This window comes from Triticum urartu, unplaced genomic scaffold (genome assembly GCF_003073215.2).
Source record: "Triticum urartu cultivar G1812 unplaced genomic scaffold, Tu2.1 TuUngrouped_contig_293, whole genome shotgun sequence".
Lineage (NCBI taxonomy): Eukaryota > Viridiplantae > Streptophyta > Magnoliopsida > Poales > Poaceae > Triticum > Triticum urartu.
The window spans coordinates 65,151-85,327 of record NW_024113435.1 but is presented as its reverse complement, the minus strand read 5'-3'; the positions used below and the strand labels follow the sequence as shown (position 1 = coordinate 85,327).

General features: G+C 41.4%; 1 protein-coding gene and 1 pseudogene across 1 annotated transcript; one reads left to right on the top strand and one right to left on the bottom strand.

Moving 5' to 3' along the window:
- Positions 1-2,661: 2,661 nt before the first annotated feature.
- Positions 2,662-9,215, bottom strand: LOC125527119 (annotated as a pseudogene).
- A 156-nt stretch (positions 9,216-9,371) lies between these two features.
- LOC125527120 (U3 small nucleolar RNA-associated protein 18 homolog) lies at positions 9,372-11,491 on the top strand. The gene is made up of 2 exons (XM_048691687.1): positions 9,372-9,520; positions 9,665-11,491. The coding sequence occupies exon 2, from the start codon at positions 9,678-9,680 to the stop codon at positions 11,319-11,321; it is 1,644 nt and encodes a 547-aa protein (XP_048547644.1). The 5' UTR covers positions 9,372-9,520; positions 9,665-9,677; the 3' UTR covers positions 11,322-11,491.
- The last annotated feature ends 8,686 nt before the right edge of the window (positions 11,492-20,177 follow it).

Below are 20,177 nucleotides of genomic sequence, written 5' to 3'. Positions count from 1 at the left end.
GTGGCAAAAAGAAGGGGAAATGAGGCGCATCACCAAGGCTGCAGATGGCCGTGCCGAGGCAAGCATAGCAAGGACCAGGGATGCCGGCAAGGCCTCGGCCGAGAATGAGCCGTAAGTGGAGGCTACTAGGTGGTTGACGTACGGGCCCGGCGAAGAAATCTGGTGCTTGGGAGGTTTATAAGGATGGACCGGGGGCGGCGGATGCATGGCGGTAGGCGGAGATGAGGGGAGGGCGGGGCGGAGAGGCTGGCGTGGAGCGCCACTGCCCACGGGTGATGGAGGCACGCAGATCGGCCGGTGGTCGTGGCAGGTTCAGATCGTTGGGGAAGACGATTACGATGATTTGTGTGAGGTGGAACAAAGTAATTCAGAATCTAACGGTTCTGGAAAATTCGATCGACCCAAATCCGTTTTTCAGGCAACTTTGTTCCTCGAAAATGCTAAATGCACGAGCCAGTCGTAGCCATTTTACAGGGTCCTTCCTCTAAGGGCATGTACAATGGTTGATAAGATGTCTTATCTTAAATCTTGCATGTAATTTAGATTTGACAAAAAACAAAAAAAGATGTCTACAATGGGCCATCTCTTAGCTTTATCTTTAATAATTAGCTATTCTTATATACGTGGTGAAACATATTGTGCTAAGAGATCATCTCTTGTCTTCTCTTAAATAAGAGAAGACAAACCTTTTTCTTGTAAGTTCTCTTTTCTCCATCTCATTATTTATCTTGCGTGGCACTCTTAAGATAGCACCATTGTACATGCCCTAATTCTCTTGACAACATCCCCCCCCACCCACCTCCTTAGATTTCAGCGGGTGGGGGCCCTCCCTCTCCTTTAATCCAATCAAAACCTGCAAGTGTAAACCACCCCATAAGGGCATCTCCAATAGTTTGTATGTTAGCTTGTTGGTAAAATATGCCATGTCATCAATCAACACCTTAACATACAACAACTCCAATGGGTTGTATCTAGTTTGGCCAATAGGATGTGAGATAATAAATGGGGTGCTCTCTCATTCTACATTGGAGCTTGTGCAATGGGTGTTGGTTCATGTACATACAACCTTCCTCTCTTTCCTCATTTATTGTATGACACATCATCAAAAATCCTCTGTGGCAAACTCTACCAACAACCATCTTACGACCATTGAAGATGCCCTAATGATCCATGGATGTAGCATTAATACTTGTTCCTAGTCAGGCCCAAACTTTGTAGCACTAGTTCCTGAGCAAGTATAATAAAATACAGTCAGCAGGCTATAAGGATTAAACAATTATATATGTGATGAGTCGGATGAGAGAGAAGAGGAGAGAAAAGGGAAGCGGGCTGTAGATTAACATCCGGCTGCAGCACAGACTCCAAGAAACATTGTGAAAGTGTATGATGGGTCATGCATAGCTACTATACATGTTGCCTATAAGGTTGACTAGACGTGACACGACAACATCATATAGTCGGTTGTTGGCTATATTATTAACCATGCTCTAATCCACCTGGATCACAGAAACTAATTTACATATCTACCTATCACTCTATCACTATGGATATTGCCTAAAAAAACTATCAGTATGGATATTGCCTACAAAAGAACCTATCAGTATGGATATAGTATTTCTGTTTTTTCTTTAAATACTATCTGGCGCTATCGAGGTACCGACTGATATTTCGGTATCGATTGTGTCTCAAATATGTTTGGCTCGAGTGACGCCACCTTCTCCAAACCAAGTCCTAAAATGTTATTTTCATACACTGTGATTGATACAGAGCGACTGATATGACCGAATGAGAGTATACACTTATGTCGTCATCAAAATATTGAAGCGATGCATAATACAAGCTATGACACATGTAGGATGTACTTTCTTAGTTTAGATTGAGAATTTAGCGAGTGTTTATCTATGTACTGTATTTCATAACAAAATGGTGAAAAACCTAAAATGCATAATACTGTAGTCCATAGTTGGCTTGGAGAAGGTGGAAAACCTAAAACCTAAAATGGTGAAAAACCTAAAATGCATAATACAGTATTATATAGTATTATTTTCAATAGTGAAAAACAAAATGGTGAAAAACCTAAAATGCATAACAAAAATGTTATTTTCAATGTTTTCTATGTATTGTATTCCATAACAAAATGGTGAAAACCCTGAAATGCATAATACATTATTATACATTTTTCGAGCATGGAAACAGCGCAGTTCCACTTCCTGGGTCCGTAAAGTGTCTTGTTGGAACTGGATTCGAATGCCAAACAACTTCAAATTCCAGGGTTTATGTGCTTTGTAGCCAAACGCGGCGTAAAGATTATTTGTACAAAATACTCTTAAGATCATTTCATTCAAGTACTAATGGGAAGAGTATTCCGGTAGAAAGCTACGATCGCTCTAACAAAGTAGCGTGAGATCTTTAGTTCGACACAAAGCTCAATCTTCGGCCCTGTTCGTCAACCCACCCAGTACAGGAATCTCGGGAGCGAGGAAAGTGCAGCTCCCTGATTTCCAACTACAGCTCCACCCGCTCCAGGAGCTGTGTTGCGGAGCGGAGCGATTCCGAACAGGGCGTTCATATAAGAATTCGACGAGGCAAAACTACATACATGCCCTCAACGCCTAAGAATTCTACGAGACAAAACTACATACATGCCCTCGACGCCTCAAATGATCCACAAAACTTGTTCTTCATCACATCAAGCATCCTGAGAAAAGAGGTAACAACGAATCGACCATTCACTATTTTTTACAAACATCAACACATATTTGGAACTACAAGTCGAGCACAACTGAAGAAACCTTCCGAGTCTGGCATACAACATATTTGGAACAACTGCAGATTACCACATACAAATTTGGAGCAATAGAAAAAGACCACCAAAGACTTAGCTGCGATTGGCATTCACTGCATTATATAGCGCTTCCATTTGCTTGGCCCGTTTTTGTCTGAACCACTTCTGCTTACTTCTGTGGGTAAGTTTCCACACCAGATTATAAAATAAGCACACTCCAGCAACCAAACCGCAAACTAAGCAGATCATTTCTGTCAATCGACAAGTAGCAAGATCCGAGGCCAACATCAAACACACTCGTTAAGGTACGCTGGCACCACCTCGGGTTGAAGGTTACCGTCCAACCACTCTGACAAACTAAGGTTTGACACCCGATTCGCTTCGCGGCTAATTGAGGTTGAACTGTTGGTTTCCTGCAGGGCTTTTCATAGGCTGGCTGGGACTGGCAACACGAGGATCACAACAGCAGCAACCTACCATACGGGATAATCCGGCAGATAACCGTCAACTCTTATTGGGTGGTTCGTTCGGTCGAGGCGCGGGACATACCTATCCGTAACGGAACCTGCAGCAAAAGCCCTATCCTCTGCATTCATGCTGCTGCTTCGTGGATAATCTGACCTCACTCCATGATCACCGAAACGCCCACCACGGAATGTGGTTTCTTCGCCCATGCCGGCATCTGTTCCAGGACCATATGCACCAGGAGATTCCCCTCGGAGAGAGTACGTATTAACGGGAGCAATGCCTTCTGGTAGCACCATATTCAGTGGTCGACCGGTGTACTCCTCGACATTGGGCGCATCATGGTGAAGGGGAACACTTCTCTTTTCCATTTCATAGTCTGCAGGGCCTGATCCTCGTGGGTTCATATAGGGGCCACGGCTTCCACTAGCAGCATGTTCAGATCTCTGATATGGAGGGGAACCATGCCTTCTGCTAGCACCATATTCAGTGGTCGGATGTGAAGGGGGGCTGAGACTAGTACCAAAATTACCAGAAGGAAGTGCTGACTGCTGGGGACTCAACCTCCTTCCACCAATATCACCATCACTGGAATGATCCTCACGATGACTCGACCTCCTCCTACCACCATCACTGGAATGATCCTCACGATGACTCGACCTCCTCCTACCACCATCACTGGAATGATCCTCACGATGACTCGACCTCCTCCTATCACCATCACTGGAATAATCCTCACGATGACTCGACCTCCTCCTACCACCATCAGTGGAATGATCCTCACGATGACTCGACCTCCTCCTACCACCATCTCTAGAATGATCCTCATGACGACTCGACCTCCTTCCACCAGTATCAACATCACGGCGTTTGGAATAATCATCACGACATTTGAAATAATCATCGTGTCGATGTTGCTCATATCTGTGTTGGTTGTTGCTTCTATGATGACTGTTACGATACTCCGCCCTTCGCCCTTCCGGAGAATGTCTGCTTGATCTATTTTGAGAATTTCTTCTCCCCGAGGGTGACCCACCCCTATAAGAATTTTCCCTCATATTATTTCTCCACTCTTCTCTACTTGATCCTCTTCCCTCTCTGGATTTGTATTCGGAAGTCATTGAAGATCTCTGATCATCATTACACCGAGGATGATCTTTTGATGAGGAACAAGAACTTTGACGAGCATCTGTTTTTTTGTGATTATGAAGATGCTGAGGACTTTGATGAGCATCTCTTCCAGTTTCCATGTGAAACTTCTTATTGTTCCTTTCCAAGTCCAACATGTTACCATCAGTTGCCTGTTCCTCCTGTCTCTGTCTCTTTTCTGACTTGTCACTTGAAGTATCAATTTCTGTTGCTTTGTTATTATCATTGCAGTGAGGGCTCTTCAGCTCCTGCTGGCAGGCATGGCTTCCATCAACTTCTCGGTCACCATCAGATCCGGAGGTTAACCGCCCGTCAGGTAATCCAAATTTATTACTGTTGTTCCCAGGAGTCTTCTCCTTTTCCCCATATGTATTTTCTCTCCTACGAGTTTCTCTCTCTTCTCCAGATTTGGTGTTGCTTTCATCCTCTTCAGCCTTTTCCTCCCCAATAAGTTTTTCTAGCTCATCATTGTGTGCTTGATTCAAACGGATGGTCTCTTTCTCAAGGACACCTCTCCCTTTTGGAATCTTATCTTCTGTTAAGTCATTCATATCTACTGTTTGGATCTGGTCGGCTTCTTCTCGACATACCTTGTTTGACAGCTCCACAGTTCCTGATGAACCTTGATCGGTGTTCATATTCCTTTTACCAGTCACTTTTGTTTTCTTAGCAAGATTTCTTGTCCTATAAATTTTTGGAACAGGAGTTAACTTTATCTGGTCGGCTTCTTCTCGACATACCTTGTTTGACAGCTCCGCAGTTCCTGTTGAACCCTGATCAGTGTTCATTTTCCTTCCACCAGTCACTTTTGTTTTCTTCTTAGCAAGATTTCTTGTTCTATAAATTTTTCGAACGGGAGTTGACTTTATTTGGTCAATGCAATGTGTTCCAACAGTATCCATTTCTGTACTAGATGGTAACTTTATATGGTCTCTGCTAGGTGCTCCAAGCTCAGCTTCTAGTTTATGGCTTCTGCAAGATTTCAACAGAAGTTAGTTGCTCTGAGAAGGAAGTACAGAGAAACTTTGGGAAACAAACGAGTAAGAACTAACATACCCACAGTAAATGATAATTCTATCACCCAGGTGCCAAGCGCGTACACTTGTGCCACGCTTTCTCTCAAAGGAAATGCTTCTGTGGTAAACCATTAAATGTAATGAGAACGAGACAATCACATAAGCTACAAGCAACTATATCTGGATACCAGAATACCTTGGGAAACATTTTTTGTGATATGACACCGGACAGCGTCTGCAGGCCGCAAGCCAAAGTTCTGGTTGAGTACTGTCTTCCATCGTTCTACATTCTGAGCACCAATGTGCAGGACATGTAAATGACATCCCAGCAGCAATCCTCCTCTCCAACTCGCAAGCTCCATCAGTATCATCAGGCTCAAGTAATTTGGCAATACAACTGGGGTGGTAGAAGTGCCCACAAGATGCTTTGTAGCATTGGAACACCTAAAAGAATGCACACTTTAAAATGGAAGAACTAGAATCACGAAGATATTAATATTAAAAAGGACAGAGATGGTGAGAGGGCACTTCGAATCATATCTAAACATACTCGAGGATCATAGCCACGAGCATCAATCACATGCACGAAATATCAACAGGCCTCAGTTGCCCACAATTCAAAATACATGTGAATGAAGACATCAAGGAACTGGATTTAAATGTTGTCACTTAGTAAGACACAGGATGGACACAAGCAAGTTTAGAGTATGATGATGCATGAAAGGTGCTACATAAACAAGAAATAAGCAACAAGCATACTCATTGGAGGAAGTGAATAATTATCATTGAATGGGAACCGCAGAACTACAAAGGGCACCATTATCTCAACAAACCACATGCCACATTCTTGTAAGAAAGATATAACAAGTTACCTTAGCATTTGGTCCATCAGATGGCTCAAGATCTCCACAACTGAAACATTGGTGTTGCTTATATTCACAGTTCTTGCATAGATAATGATCAATTTCCTGTAAATATGCAAAACAAAACAAATCACAAATTTGAGCCAGGAAAATTATAATGCTGCTGGACCAGTCAATGAGAACTTTGTAACTACCTGTAGTTGTGCAGAAGTTAAACCAAGAGTTTCACAATTAGATTCCCTTCCATCTTTTTCTCTGGGATGGAAGGACCTTTTACATTGTCCTTCACAGCTACATAAAATAAGACAGGATCAAATTATTAACTCAATAATAAATCTACCTATGTGCCAGAAGTTTATAACTGGCCCGAAATGGATTCTCTGTGAAAATACTGGAGAATGTCTTATTTGTTCAATTTACTGGATTTTTGGCAAATCCCCAAAACACAGCACGTTGAATTCCAGTAAGAAGACTTTTTTTTTCCTTTTGCTTTCTCTTTCATGTTAATCTCAAGTTCTTAACCTCCCCCAACCACGCAAGCAAACATTAGTTCTTGAATTCTTTTGAAAGAGTTTCCAAAACAAGTTTAAAAAAAGGCTGGTATTACAAATGCCGGTACCTACCACTACCAGGACATCTGGGAAGCTGGTTACAATTGGTTACGACAGTAGTAACCGGCATGAAACAAAAATTGCTCCAAAGATACCATAGCACAGAGCTTGTTCTTGAAATCATCAGATGATCAAAGCAAAGAATGAAGGCTAAACCATGAGAGTAGGTATATGATCTATTGTGAAATGTCAACAAAAAATGATCCATTGTGAAATGTCAACAAATAGAAATTGATAGCCCTCAAGCTATCAGTGGCCAGTTTTCTTCAAGGAAAATAGTAGAGCAATTTACGTTTACAATTGCCAACAGAAATGATATCTTCTAGTGTCTTTAACATGACATCTCAGAGATCAGTATACATAACATTTCCTTTGCGTCCACATGAAATCTTGTCCTATGAATCTGTAGCTCACTCACTCCTACAGTATTATTTATTTTGGACGAAGTGCCACAATCATCCCATATGCATAGCCCGACTGAATGACATGTCTTCAAGACTTTTGAACTAGCCAAATAAAACAATGTTACCCCCCCCCCCCCCACCGGTTGACTAACACTCCTCTCTTCATTTTTGGTTAGTTGGAAAACTAACACTAATTAATACCACTTGACTAAGACAAATCAAAAGCTTTAAATTGTTTTCTAAAGAAATTCCCGAATTTGGCTTTCAAGGTTCTACATTCACATTCTTTCAAATACTTCACAAATACAAAACCATATTAATTTTTGTCTGAAACATGGACGGAGTTTATGGCATTACAAAGATTACTCAATGTTGTATTTGAAATATTTGACTATATTGGTGATGTTTGCAAATTCAATTCTTTTACAGAAAAAAAGAGAAATCACAAATTCAATTCAGTAGTGTTTGCGGTCAACGACTGATTAGGAAGCACAACTTACCATAGCAATTTCCCTCCATTGTCACATATTGCACATAAATTATCAGTAGCATCACCACCACCACCATCATCATTGTCAATATCATCACCATCATCGTTGCTATCATCATCAGTGCAGCTGTAATCATCACTGCTCTTGTCATCACCACTACCATGATTGTGGCTAGCGTCATATTTGCAGATATAATCATAATCGTTTTGATCACTGTAATCATCATCACCATCATCGTCAAAATCTTCTTCGTCACCACTACGCATTGCAACAGTCGGCCGTCTGGTACGTAAACCCTGTAAAATGGGATTCAAATGAGAAGTGAAAACAATGATACAGCAGCAAGACTTCACAATATTTTATAGGTCTCTAAGATGCATATCTAAGGTCATTCTCAATCTACCTCTCTGATGTTCCTGGAGGTATTCTCAATAAACCTTTCAGGAATTTGTGAGTGCAAAAAAAAAGTCATGGTCATGGCACAACCCCCCATTGAATTGAGTAAATACTAGCAGAGTTCCTAGTCATTGAAAATAATAACAATGTAATTCCTTGCAATAATAACTATGAGTAAAGCAGATTGGATTCAAAGGTTGTTGTAGCTTCGCTTGACAAGAACGGGGTACTAACCCCGTCAACCAGAGCAAAGGGAGGTCAGGGAATTATCTGCTTTACTCATAGTGCTCCATGCCCGTATGTAAGCCATGTAAACAAACCCTACAAAGGCACAAACTGGGCTAATCCCCGGGTTCAGGGAAACATACCCAAGTGAAAGGGAAACTAATCCATTGCAAGAAAGGCCTGTCTTTTGTACATTGAACCCTAGTGCTAACTTTACTGTCTTAAAAACAAACCAATCACATCCTAAACAAGTACAGTACTGCAATCCACAAGAGGTCAGTGAAGAAAACATGTCCAAAATACTCCAAGGTTCCAACTTCCAACAGGTAATTTGCACATAACAACGAAACAACAGTACAATTGCAAAAGGAACGATGATCTTGACAGGATTATTATCTGGGGAATTTGATGAAATGCGATCTAGCACTTGGGCATTGGATCATATAACGCCGCAACTCCCCCCTTCCCCCGACGTGCGGCCCTAAATTGGCAAGGAGAAGCATGATGTGAAGCAACAGATGATAGGGGACTCACCATATCTCCCGGCGCCTGACCGGAGCGCCGCCGTCAGTCGTCCGGGTTCGGGAAGGGCTAGGGCAGGGCGAAGGCGCTCGGCGGAGGTTGGGGAACGCCGGTGAAGTTTCGGGAAAGGGCGCGGTGGAGGCAGGCACGGGCGGCGGACGGCGGGATTGAAGCGGTGGCCGGCGGGAGAGGCGGCGGGCGGGCGGCGGCGCTGGGCGAGGCGGCGAGAGCGCAAGGTGACAGTTCCTTTTTTTTTCCTCCCTATTACAGTACTGAAATTTAGGCAGACTTCAGGGCTTTTCTTTCTGGGGTATTGCTTAATTATTCTTTTTTTTAGGAGCAGTTTTTTTTAGGCCCTGATGGGCTGGGCTGCGTTCGCAGGTGGCGGGCTTGTTTGGGGCCCAATCTGGGCAAGCGGCCTGCCAGGTCGCAGTCGATAGCCCTAAAATCTCTCCAAACCCCCCGCTGTGCCACCGCCGCCGTCACCGTCGACACCCCAACCCCCCACTCCCCTCCCCAATCACCACGGCCTCTCCCGCCGCCGCCGCCGCCGCCGCCACCCCGTCCGCAGTCTTTGGCCGCTGACTTCCGAGGTACGAAGCTCGCTATCCTGTTTTCTTCCAGCGATTCGTCCAATCCCGCTGGCCTTCACAGCTCGCGGATCCGCCCCTGGTTCAAAACTGCGCATTTGTCGCTGGGATTGGTAGCGCCGTCTAATCCGCCGGTGTTCTCCGCAGGGTTCCCCGCGCCATGACGAGCCTGATATCCCAGAACGCGCTCCCGAAGCGCCGGCTGGAGAAGGACGACAGCAGCAGCAGCGATGAAGAGACCATGGATTCCCCCGTCGCCTCGGATGCAGAGGCTGGGAAGAAGCCCAGGCCGGAGGATCGCAGGAAGGACCGGAGGAAGAAGAAGAAGGCGCTGGAGGCCAGGCAGGGCCAGGAGGCCGATGAGATGAGGCGGCTGGAGAGCTCTCTGTTCGGCAACATCTACACCCCGCTCGAGTTCGGCACCGAGGCTGTGCCGGCTCGTGGCCAGGATGATGCTAAGTTGTTCTCCGTGGACCGGTCTGCCGACGACGACCTGCCTGTTTATGAGGAGGACCTGGGCAGTGAGGATGAGGTGCTTGATAAGGGGAGGAAGCCCGCCTGGGTGGATGAGGAGGAGGATAGCACCCAGGTGGACATCCTCAAGGTTGCGAGGCTGAGGAAGCTGAGGAAGGAGGCTGATGAGCGCGTGATCTCGGGCAAGGAGTATGAGGCTAGGCTGCGCGGTCACCACGCCAAGCTGAACCCTTTCACTGGCTGGGCGGATATGGACCGGAAGGCTCCTCTCCGTGATGGTGACTCCGATGAGGAAGAAGGTGGAGTCGACAATATGCTTCGGAACAATGATGAGCTTGTCGTCAAGGGTACTGCTAAGCTCCTGCCTGGCATGCTGGACTACTCGAGGCTTGTTGATGCGAATGCCCAGGATCCTTCCAGTGGTCCTATCAATTCAGTGCAGTTTCATAGGAATGGTCAGCTGATGCTTGTTGCTGGCCTGGACAAACATCTGAGGTTTTTCCAGATTGATGGCAAGAGAAACCCCAAGATCCAGAGCATATTTGTCGAGGACTGTCCAATTCAGAAGGCAGCCTTTCTACCTGATGGCTCTGAGGTGATCCTTTCCGGCAGGAGGAAGTTCTTCTACTCATTTGATCTGGTGAAAGCTGCTGTTAGTAAGATTGGACCCTTGACTGGGCGTGAAGAGAAAAGCCTGGAGAGCTTTGAGATATCACCTGATTCGAGAACCATTGCGTTTATCGGTAACGAGGGGTACATCCTCCTGATATCTTCCAAAACCAAGCAGCTCATTGGAACCCTCAAGATGAATGGTAACGTGCGTTCGCTGGCCTTTGCGGATGGTGGGAACCAGCTACTGAGCAGCGGCGGGGATGGCCATGTTTACCACTGGGATCTCAGAACAAGGAAGTGTATGCACAAGTCTGTCGACGAGGGCTCCCTGTCAGGCCTTTCCCTCTGCACCTCGCAGGACAGCTCTTACTTCGCCACAGGCTCCAGCAGCGGCATCGTGAACGTGTACAAGAGGGACGAGTTCCTCGGGGGGAAGAGGAAGCCGCTGAAGACGATCGAGAACCTCACGACCGAGACGGGCCAGATGAAGTTCAACCATGACGCCCAGATCCTGGCGATAAGCTCGGGCAAGGATAGGAATGGGATGAGGCTCGTACACGTCCCATCCTTCACCGTGTACCAAAACTGGCCAGGGCCACGGTTCAGCCTTCAGTACCCGAGGTGCCTGGACTTCAGCCCTGGGAGCGGGTTCCTCTCCGTCGGGCACGCCGGCGGAAAAGTTTTGCTCTACAAGCTGCACCACTATCAGAACGCTTAGGGCTCCCACAGTCCAGTTTTGACACTGTATTTTTCTGCTTCCAGAGAAAACCCTTGATGTTATCTGTAACGTGATTCTTCTTAAACCCTCTTGCCTTGTGAGTGCCGTTGTCACAGATATTTTGATGGTGAATGCAATACCCTTCTGGTGCCGGTTGTTTGAGCAAAGAATTTCATCTTACTGTTTAAGAAGTTGATTGGTGTGGCTCTAGAAAAGTTGGAGCGTTTAGAAGGTTTGATTGCAGCTCTAAATGTTTGTTTCACCATTTTTAACAGGTGACCGTGATTCTGTGTATGATCTGGTGAGTTGCATCCTGTATTTGTGTTGTTGCAGTAGCATACGACATCAGCCAAGTAATGTAAGTATGTAAATGTAAGCATGCAACTCTTCAGGCAAAGGATGCTTTCTGTTGTAGGATTTCAAAGCGTAGAATTTCTTTTCGATTTTATAAAAAGAGTTTGGGAGCTAACTGCATCGCTGAAACATCAACTTGGCGTTGTTAGTTATTTATGTAGCAGTGTTATGTTCTTAGCATGCAGGAGCCAGATGGTTCCTTTGATCCTTTCCAATCCAGGATAGCTATGCATAATATGTAAAAGACTATTCCTGCGCGTGATCATATCTTATGGAACAAACCATAGCTTTTATGACCAATAAGGAAAAGGAGCATGGAGTGGTCGAGGTATCTTATGTAGAGAAGATTTGATATTAGCTTATACTCGCTCCATCAATAATATAAGAGCGTTTATATCACTAAAGTAGTGATCTAAATGCGCTTATATTTCTTTATCAGAGGGAGTAGTTGGTAGCTTGAAAACACAAAGGGTTTACATTTACCCAATCGTGCTCGGTTTATAGGATGCTGCCGGAACAGAGTTGCCTTGTGCGGTTGTGCCTGCACAAGCTTGCACTCTGCTCTGTAACTTCACCACCTATGTTCTCTTCATGTAGGCCCCTAAAGGTGCACCTTTCGAATGTCCATAGCCATGGCTTATACTCCCTCCGTCTGAAAAAACTTGTCTCAAATTTGTCCCTCAAATGAATATATCTAGCACTAATTTGGTGCTAGATACATCCAATGTGTCGATATTGGTATACTGCTGAAACACAGCTGCCTTGCCGCTTTGTGTCATCCTCTTTACCTCACTGCCAATGTATGTACTTTTTTCATTACTTTTTGCCGGAGGCACTACGCTACTTGAGATGATTTGTACTATCACCATGCCCCCGCCCCTGTGGCCCCTATTTGGCGCATAGGTCCCTGTGTAGTAACCTAGCGTGCCCCCCCCCCCCCCCCACCCTCCCCCCTTGTTTTGGCAAGGTTCGAACCTTCCTTGAACCAGTTATCCTTTTTCTTGCCTGGTGGTTTATTTATTTTCCTTTTTCCTTCTCTTTTTTGCTTTTCCTTTTTTTCATCTTATTTTTCTTTTTCCATTTCCTCATTTATTTTTCTTTTGCCATTAAGTTTTTTCTTTTCTTTTCTTTTTCACATTGCAAACATCTTCCAAATTCATGAACATTGTTTGAAATAATGAACATATTTTACAAATTCATGAACATTTTTCAAAAATTCATAATTTTTTTTTGGAAACTTGTGACCATTTTTTTGACTGGGAAAACATTTTTCACAATCATAGAAACTCATGGATTTTTTTAAAAAAACATTTTCCAAATCCATGGACGTTTTTTACTCAGCGAACAATTTTCAAATTGATGAACTGTTTTTTGGCATTTGGGAGTATTTTTTTAAATTCATGATTTTTTTTTATTTTTGTGAAAATATCTCAAAAATTTCATGAAAATATCTTCAATTCGCGTACATTTTTCCAAATTCACGAAAATTTTCTGAATAAGCAAATATTTTTTGATTCCCTGAACATTTTTTTCTAGATCTTAATTGTTTTTTAAAACATGTGGGGACATTATTTGCGGGCTTTTTATGATTTTCCAACATTTTATGATTTCTTGAAAAAAATCGTAATTTGTTTGAATTTTGAAACTTTTTGAAATCTTAAAATACTTTAAAGAAAAAACAAAAACAGAATTTAAAAGCAAGAAAAAACGAAATGAACAAACAGGGGAGTCCCGCCCACACGTGGCCCAGTCCAAAAACACGCGCGGGCTGTATTTATCTGTCGAACTTTGGTCATGACGTTTTAGGGGATTATACTAACAACACAATGTAATTACCTCAATTCATTAGAACAACTTCCATTGACTCTCTATATCTATCCTTTTCATTTGTATTCTAGTTCAAGAATCGCTTGCTTTCTCAAATCAGAGATTTGGCTCACGATTGCCCTTTTTTAATTCCAGAATAAAGTTACATGTATTTATAAAGAAAAGAATGCAAGTTTTTTTCTTAAAAGGCATAATACCACGGTAATTAGTGAACCTTTTTAAATTTCGCTATATTTCTGGAATTAGTGAACCTTTTCAAATTCTATGAATTTTTTTTCTCTAAATAGCAACTTTTTTAAAAAAAAAATCGTTAGCTTTCTTCAATATGTGAACCTTTTCTTTTTGAAACAAATTTGTGAACCTTTTTTTAATCTATGAACATGTAAATTTTGGAACAGCGCGGCTGCAATTATCCTTAAACAGTTGACGGTATTATTATTGATCAGTGTTATGATGCGGCTCTAGTGGTAAGCGAACTGCGTACTGCAAAGCAGCGACGCATTTGGTTAAGCGGTGCTGAACGCGCTGAATATCAGGTCCTCCGTGTGTTCACCATCACCTGTCTCTTCATCAGCGCGGTGACTATATCTCGCTTAATGCAAGTGCTCCTTCCGTCTCGTTTAATAATTCCCTCCCATCTGTAGCAAAGTGGGTTCGGCCATATTTGCTGTTTTTTTTGTTCGCTGATTTCGATTGTCTTCGCTGGTTTGGTTTCCCCCTGATTTTTTCTTTTGTCTTTCTTTACGATTTTTCTTTGGTTTTCTGTTTTCTTTGTTTCTCGAACATTTCTCTAAAAAAATCATGGGTCTTATGGTTTTATTTGTTTGTTCAAGGATTGGTTTGTTTTTTGTCTTCTTTGTTTTTTTCCTTGATTTTCAATACGTTTTTTCTATTATTTCTTCTTTTCTTCAGTTTTTTGGTTCTTTCCCAAGTTTCTTTGGTTTTTTCATGTTTTTATGTTTCCTTTTCCGGGTTTTTTCTGTTTTCAGTACAAATTCATCATTTATCGTAAACATTAGAAACATTTTTCATATACACGTTTAACTCTTTGCAATGCATGATTAATATTTCATTGAAATCTGATTTATATATCTCTACTTTGTTCATCAATGTTTTACATTTTTGGAATATATCTAATACACATTATAATTTTTCATGTACAAGTTAAACATTTTTAATACATGGTCGCCATTTTTCCTATACACTTTTAAAAAAATCAAACGCTTGATTCATATTTTTCAAATACAAGATTAACATCTTTTGATTACATGGTCAACATTTTCTCTATAAGAAATTAACTTTTTTACAAATGCTTTATTAAAAATTTTGAAGTATAATTGTCGTGGTTTTGTCACGGCAGATGTCCTAGTGAAAGGACTTAGTCGTGGAGCCATCGCGACGGGTTAGCTTGAAGGGGTTAAAGCGAAACAAGGGACGCAAGGAATTATACTGGTTCGGCCCCTTACGGTGAAGGTAAAAGCCTGCTCCAGTTGTGATGGAATTGCTAGGGTTTCGATGACCAGGGAGCGAATCCGCTTTGCCTGGCTCTCGAGTTATTGTCTATTGTCCCTAAACCGCCGCCGGGTAATCCCTTTATATGCACAGGTTGACGCCCGGCGGTTTACAAAATCCCGAGGCCGACTCACAAACGTGCCCGACTCGATTTCTACCTTTCCTTGTCTTACAACATAAGTTACATATCATACGGCAGTTTATGTCTACGGGTCTTAATCCGCCTTTGGGCCCTGGGCCTTCATGTTAGACCTCTTCCGTAAAGCGCCATACTTCTTGTCTTCATGGGCTTCAAACATGACTAACTCATTGTGAACATAACCCGGCCCCTCATGGCCGGATTATACTTAATAGTAATATCCCCAACAATAATGTTAATTTTTTAGTAGGTAGTGAATAGTTTTTTATACACATTTAACTTTCAAATGCTTGATTTACATTATTTCCAGACACAAGATTGACATGTTTTTAATACATAGTCAATATTTTTTCTATACATATTTATCTTTTATCAAATACTTGTTTAACTTTTTTTATATGCTTAAGTAAAATTTTCAAAATACAAGCTCAAATTTCACATTATATTTTTTTTGTATGCATAACAAACATTTTCTCTATACACATCTAACATTTTTCGAATGCTTGATTGACATTTTTATGTGAAGTTTTTTATGTAATATATATTTTTATAGTAACGGAAAGTATAAAGAAAAGTAAGGAAATAGTGCAAAAAACGAATACAAAAATGGGAGAAAATAAGAAAGCAAAAAATGATGAACTTTCTTTGAGAATTGATGAACTTTTTTTCCAAAATTGATAATCTTTTCCAAAAAAATTGATTTTTTTAAAAAAATGGTGAACTATGTTGAAATTCGTTGAACTTTTGAGGGACGATGGACTTTCTTTTAGAATCGATGAACTTATTTTCAAAATTGATGGTTTTTTTCTTATTTTATGAATATTTTTAATAATAGATGATCTTTTTCAGTTTTCATTAACTTTTTGAATTTGTGAACTTTTTTGAATACATGAACTGTTTTTCTAATTCGTGATTCTTTTTTAAATTTGTTGACTTCAAATTTTGTTCATGTTTTTGCAAAAGAAATCACGTTTTCGTAAAATGTTTTCAGATAAATAAAAAATCTACATGACAATGTACGCGAAATAAATAGCGTGCCAACATTTTTATTTTGTTACTAGGAGTCCTTGACATGTCATACCTATATTTATTTTATATTAGCAAAAATACCTGTGCGTTGCAACGGGCGAAAAAAATTAATGTGAATTTAGTAAGGATTGTATGTGTAAACATAACGTCTAGTGTGTTACAATGAGAGAAATTAAAATTGACCCAAATTTGGTAAGGACAGTAAGTGCAAGCAACACATCACTTGTCATCCGTTGTAACTCAAGAGAAAATTAGGGCTAGTTTTGTAAGAACTGAATATGCATATACAATGAGGAAAAAATGGCACAATTAAAATCCATGCCCGCTGCTGCTAAAAATCCATGCAGCCCCACACTGTTGGGGTTAATTAATCCTCAAATTTTTGTCTCCTCCTTTAGTTAGGTCCTCCTATGCGATTAGTGCGATTCATATTTCCTTTAATTTTTTCGTGTGATCAGTGCCCAATCAATCGGGTGCAGCTTTCTTCTTTAGGAATGCATGGCAGCCCCTCAATCCCGGGAATATATCATATTTCCTTTAATTTCTTCATGTGTTTTTTAAAGATCCGTTCTCATTCTTTATTTGTTGACTCCCGATTCCGCTCGTGGATCCAGAGCAACTTGGAACGTATATGAATTGATGAAATTCAATGTAAAAAAACGAGGTGAGACTATTTAAGTGCAAAATGAACCAGAACTTCTCGTGAAGTTATATGTTACCTCAGTTTTTTAGGGGTATATGTTACCGCAGTTGGTTGTGGCCCTTGCAAGTTAGGGCACTGATCATGATCGATTCCTTCACAGTACAAATCATTTTTTGGATTATTTAGCTGGCCCAATTCGATCGGACAGGCAGGCCTCCAACGGCGTGTCATTTCGGCTGTATTTTCTGTTGAAAAGGGGCAGTGCTTTTGGCCCAAGTCCTGTCAAACACAGATCCATGCCCCGCTTAAATTACGTAGAATCTATATCTATGCATGATCCTTAGCAGGCTTAGTTGGTTTGCGAGCTTATTATTGGGGCCGACTTATAAACATAACCTGAGGGTTAATTACATAAAATAGCCGGGTCTTTTTTATAAAATAGTATGATGGTGAACTCGACGAAGTCAATCCGTGCTTTATTATTACTAGCACATATGCCCGTGCGTTGCAACGGGAGAGATAACTGATATGTCCGTCAAAATATTCATCACCACAGCCCAACAACATTCGAATGGTGCCACCCGCCCACGACAGAGAGCTGCACACTAAGGTCTAGCATTTGGTATATTTGGTATGGGTTTTCTATGACGATTCTAATCCTAAAGAGCCTAATTTTCAAATGTTTTATACCAAGGCATTATTTGGAGGTTGAAGCCATGTTTGAAATCTGCATCAAATCATGAAAAAATAACAATAAAATGGTTATTGTAAATGCGTTTTAGGCCATCTCTGCAAACACTTGAAGATTAATTAAAAGAAATGTTTGTGTATGAGGGAAACAGACCTAGTTTGTTGCATTCAACTCGACGCTTACGTAGTGCTTCTCACCTTCCTAGTTGCATTATTTTTGTTGCACATCACGGTCGCACGCTCCGCAGCAACACTTATATGTCTGCCCCTTTCACATCTCTCGATATCAATTCCTTTTTGTCATTTTATGTATGCCACGCCTTTGGTATTAGTACCAATTCCTTTATGTTATCCTCTCCTTCATATTTTTTTAATCTCCCCTTTTTTTATGTCCATTGATCACACCCTTTATTCTCTCGTATTTTTATTACATATGCCATTCGAAACCGGTATTTCATACTTAATTTAGCGCCACAACATCCCATGAAATATAAGCCACATGTAAGCCCGCCTTTGTTTCCTTATTCTCGAGGTGTTTTTTTGGAGGACCGGTTTGCTTATTTTCCTGACAACTTATGCATGTACATAATGCAGAAAATCGAGGTGGGACTATTTTATTGGGTAGTGAACCCGAAAGCATAGCCCAGCTCCATTGGTTGCCACCTTCTAAACGGTGGTGGATGACTCTGGATCAAGACCACATGAATAAATTAATTTTTTCTACGGCAGAATTCTTTGTCGCACAATAACCTTGGGTCGGCCCCTACAGGAAAATACACAATCGCACTGGGGTGGAGGACCAGGCTCATTTCCCATGTGCAAGCTGGGACCGATGAGCCACAAAAATCAAAGTCAAATGACGGATAATTTTTTATTTTTTTGTTTTTATTTTATATACAAATGGATGGACCAAACCACATGTCAAAAATCTGGTAATAAGCGAGGTACAAAAAAAAGAGTAAGAAACGTTCCGACCTTTAATTGTATGTAAGAAAAGTACTAATTAAGGGTATAACATAAAATAATTTAAAAAATAATTAACATGCAAGTTATTGAGAATGTACAAAATTTTGCATATATAACAATACAAAATTTGGAGTTGGGGCTTGAAAGATATGAATATTTTAAAAAACTTGAATTTGAAAAGAAAGTAGAAGAGAATAGTTCGGCAAAAATTGTACTATGCAGGCCTGCTAAGCTACACCCGGTGAGATAGCTCTATGTGTTACGCCAATCGAAATTCATGAAAAAAAAGGCTGAGACAGACGCTTTAGCCAGCACAGTGGCATGTGTACTTGTGTTTTGTGTGGGCATCTCCCTACCTGAACCAATCGCTACCGGCGGCTGTTTTAAAAAACGAAATGTTTTCCTACTTACGGGTGGCATTGGTGGGTAAATTTGACCAACTTCGAGGGCAATGTTATGACGGACGACCAGAAGCATTATTTGCTTTATTATTAGGGGAAGATTAGGGAAAGAGAGGGAAAGATATCTTGCCGCAGGATGTAAGGGGCGCGAGTTCGATTCCACACCAGGACAATATTTCACTGTAATATTTCTCGCGCTATATAAATACATTGCAGTGATGTGTGTTCGTGGGCCGTCCCACCAGGGTGCTTCGGCGCCGAGTAGGCTCTCTCCATTGTCTAAAAAAAAGAGTAGGCGCTCTCCAAAGAGGCTCCCACTCAACCAATTCCCCACTGCGCATAATGGGCCAGCCCACATGAGGATTTTATTTGTTTCATCTTCTAGTTTTAGAACGCTCCGGTCTGATCACTCAAAAATAAAATAAAAATGTTCCAGTATGTATTATTTTCTCTTATCATTTTCCTTCAGGGTTAATTTTATAATTTGTTTTCTTATTATTTTAATTTTATTTTTTTGTGAAGAATCTTCAAATTCACAAAACTAAAAAAATGGAACTTTTTCATGAATAGATTTAAAATCATGAATTTCTAAAAAATGGAACTTTTTAAAAATTTATTAATATTTCCCAAAGGTTATTAACATTCTTTTATTTTGAACATTTCTTGAAAAAATTGGAACATTTGTAAAATTTCGTGGACATATTTAGAGGAAAAAACATCAACCGGTATAGAAGGAAAAACCGGTTGATCGATTAACGGCTGGCCCAAGGGAGAGTGAGATGTGCGTTTGCTCAAGAAATTAACGAGATTGATAAACGGTGGTCAAGCCAAACGTTCATACACTGGCGGTCACGGGCATCAAAGGATTCTGTTTACTCGGGGCTTATATAGGTTCTTTAATATGAATAGTATCAATACTCCTATCCGCTAGCGGTCATGGATTTTCCTGGATCCTGCCACCTACAGGCTGAGTAAAATGCAATGTGGATGTTGCGACTGGGAAGAACGATAATAAAAAAGGCCATGACAGACGTTACTTGCAGTAGCAACAAGATCTTGAAGTAGCCTCCACAATTACATTTGAAGGCATCATGGATCCTAAAACACTGGAGTCACTTGTCTACGGAGAGGCACTGTCACGGGCATCAAAGGATTCTGTTTACTCGGGGCTTATATAGGTTCTTTAATATGAATAGTATCAATACTCCTATCCGCTAGCGGTCATGGATTTTCCTGGATCCTGCCACCTACAGGCTGAGTAAAATGCAATGTGGATGTTGCGACTGGGAAGAACG

What these genes read in the sequence shown, in the direction of transcription:
- LOC125527120 (XM_048691687.1), top strand. Translation starts at nt 9,678, where the DNA reads ATGACGAGCCTGATATCCCAGAACGCGCTCCCGAAGCGCCGGCTGGAG.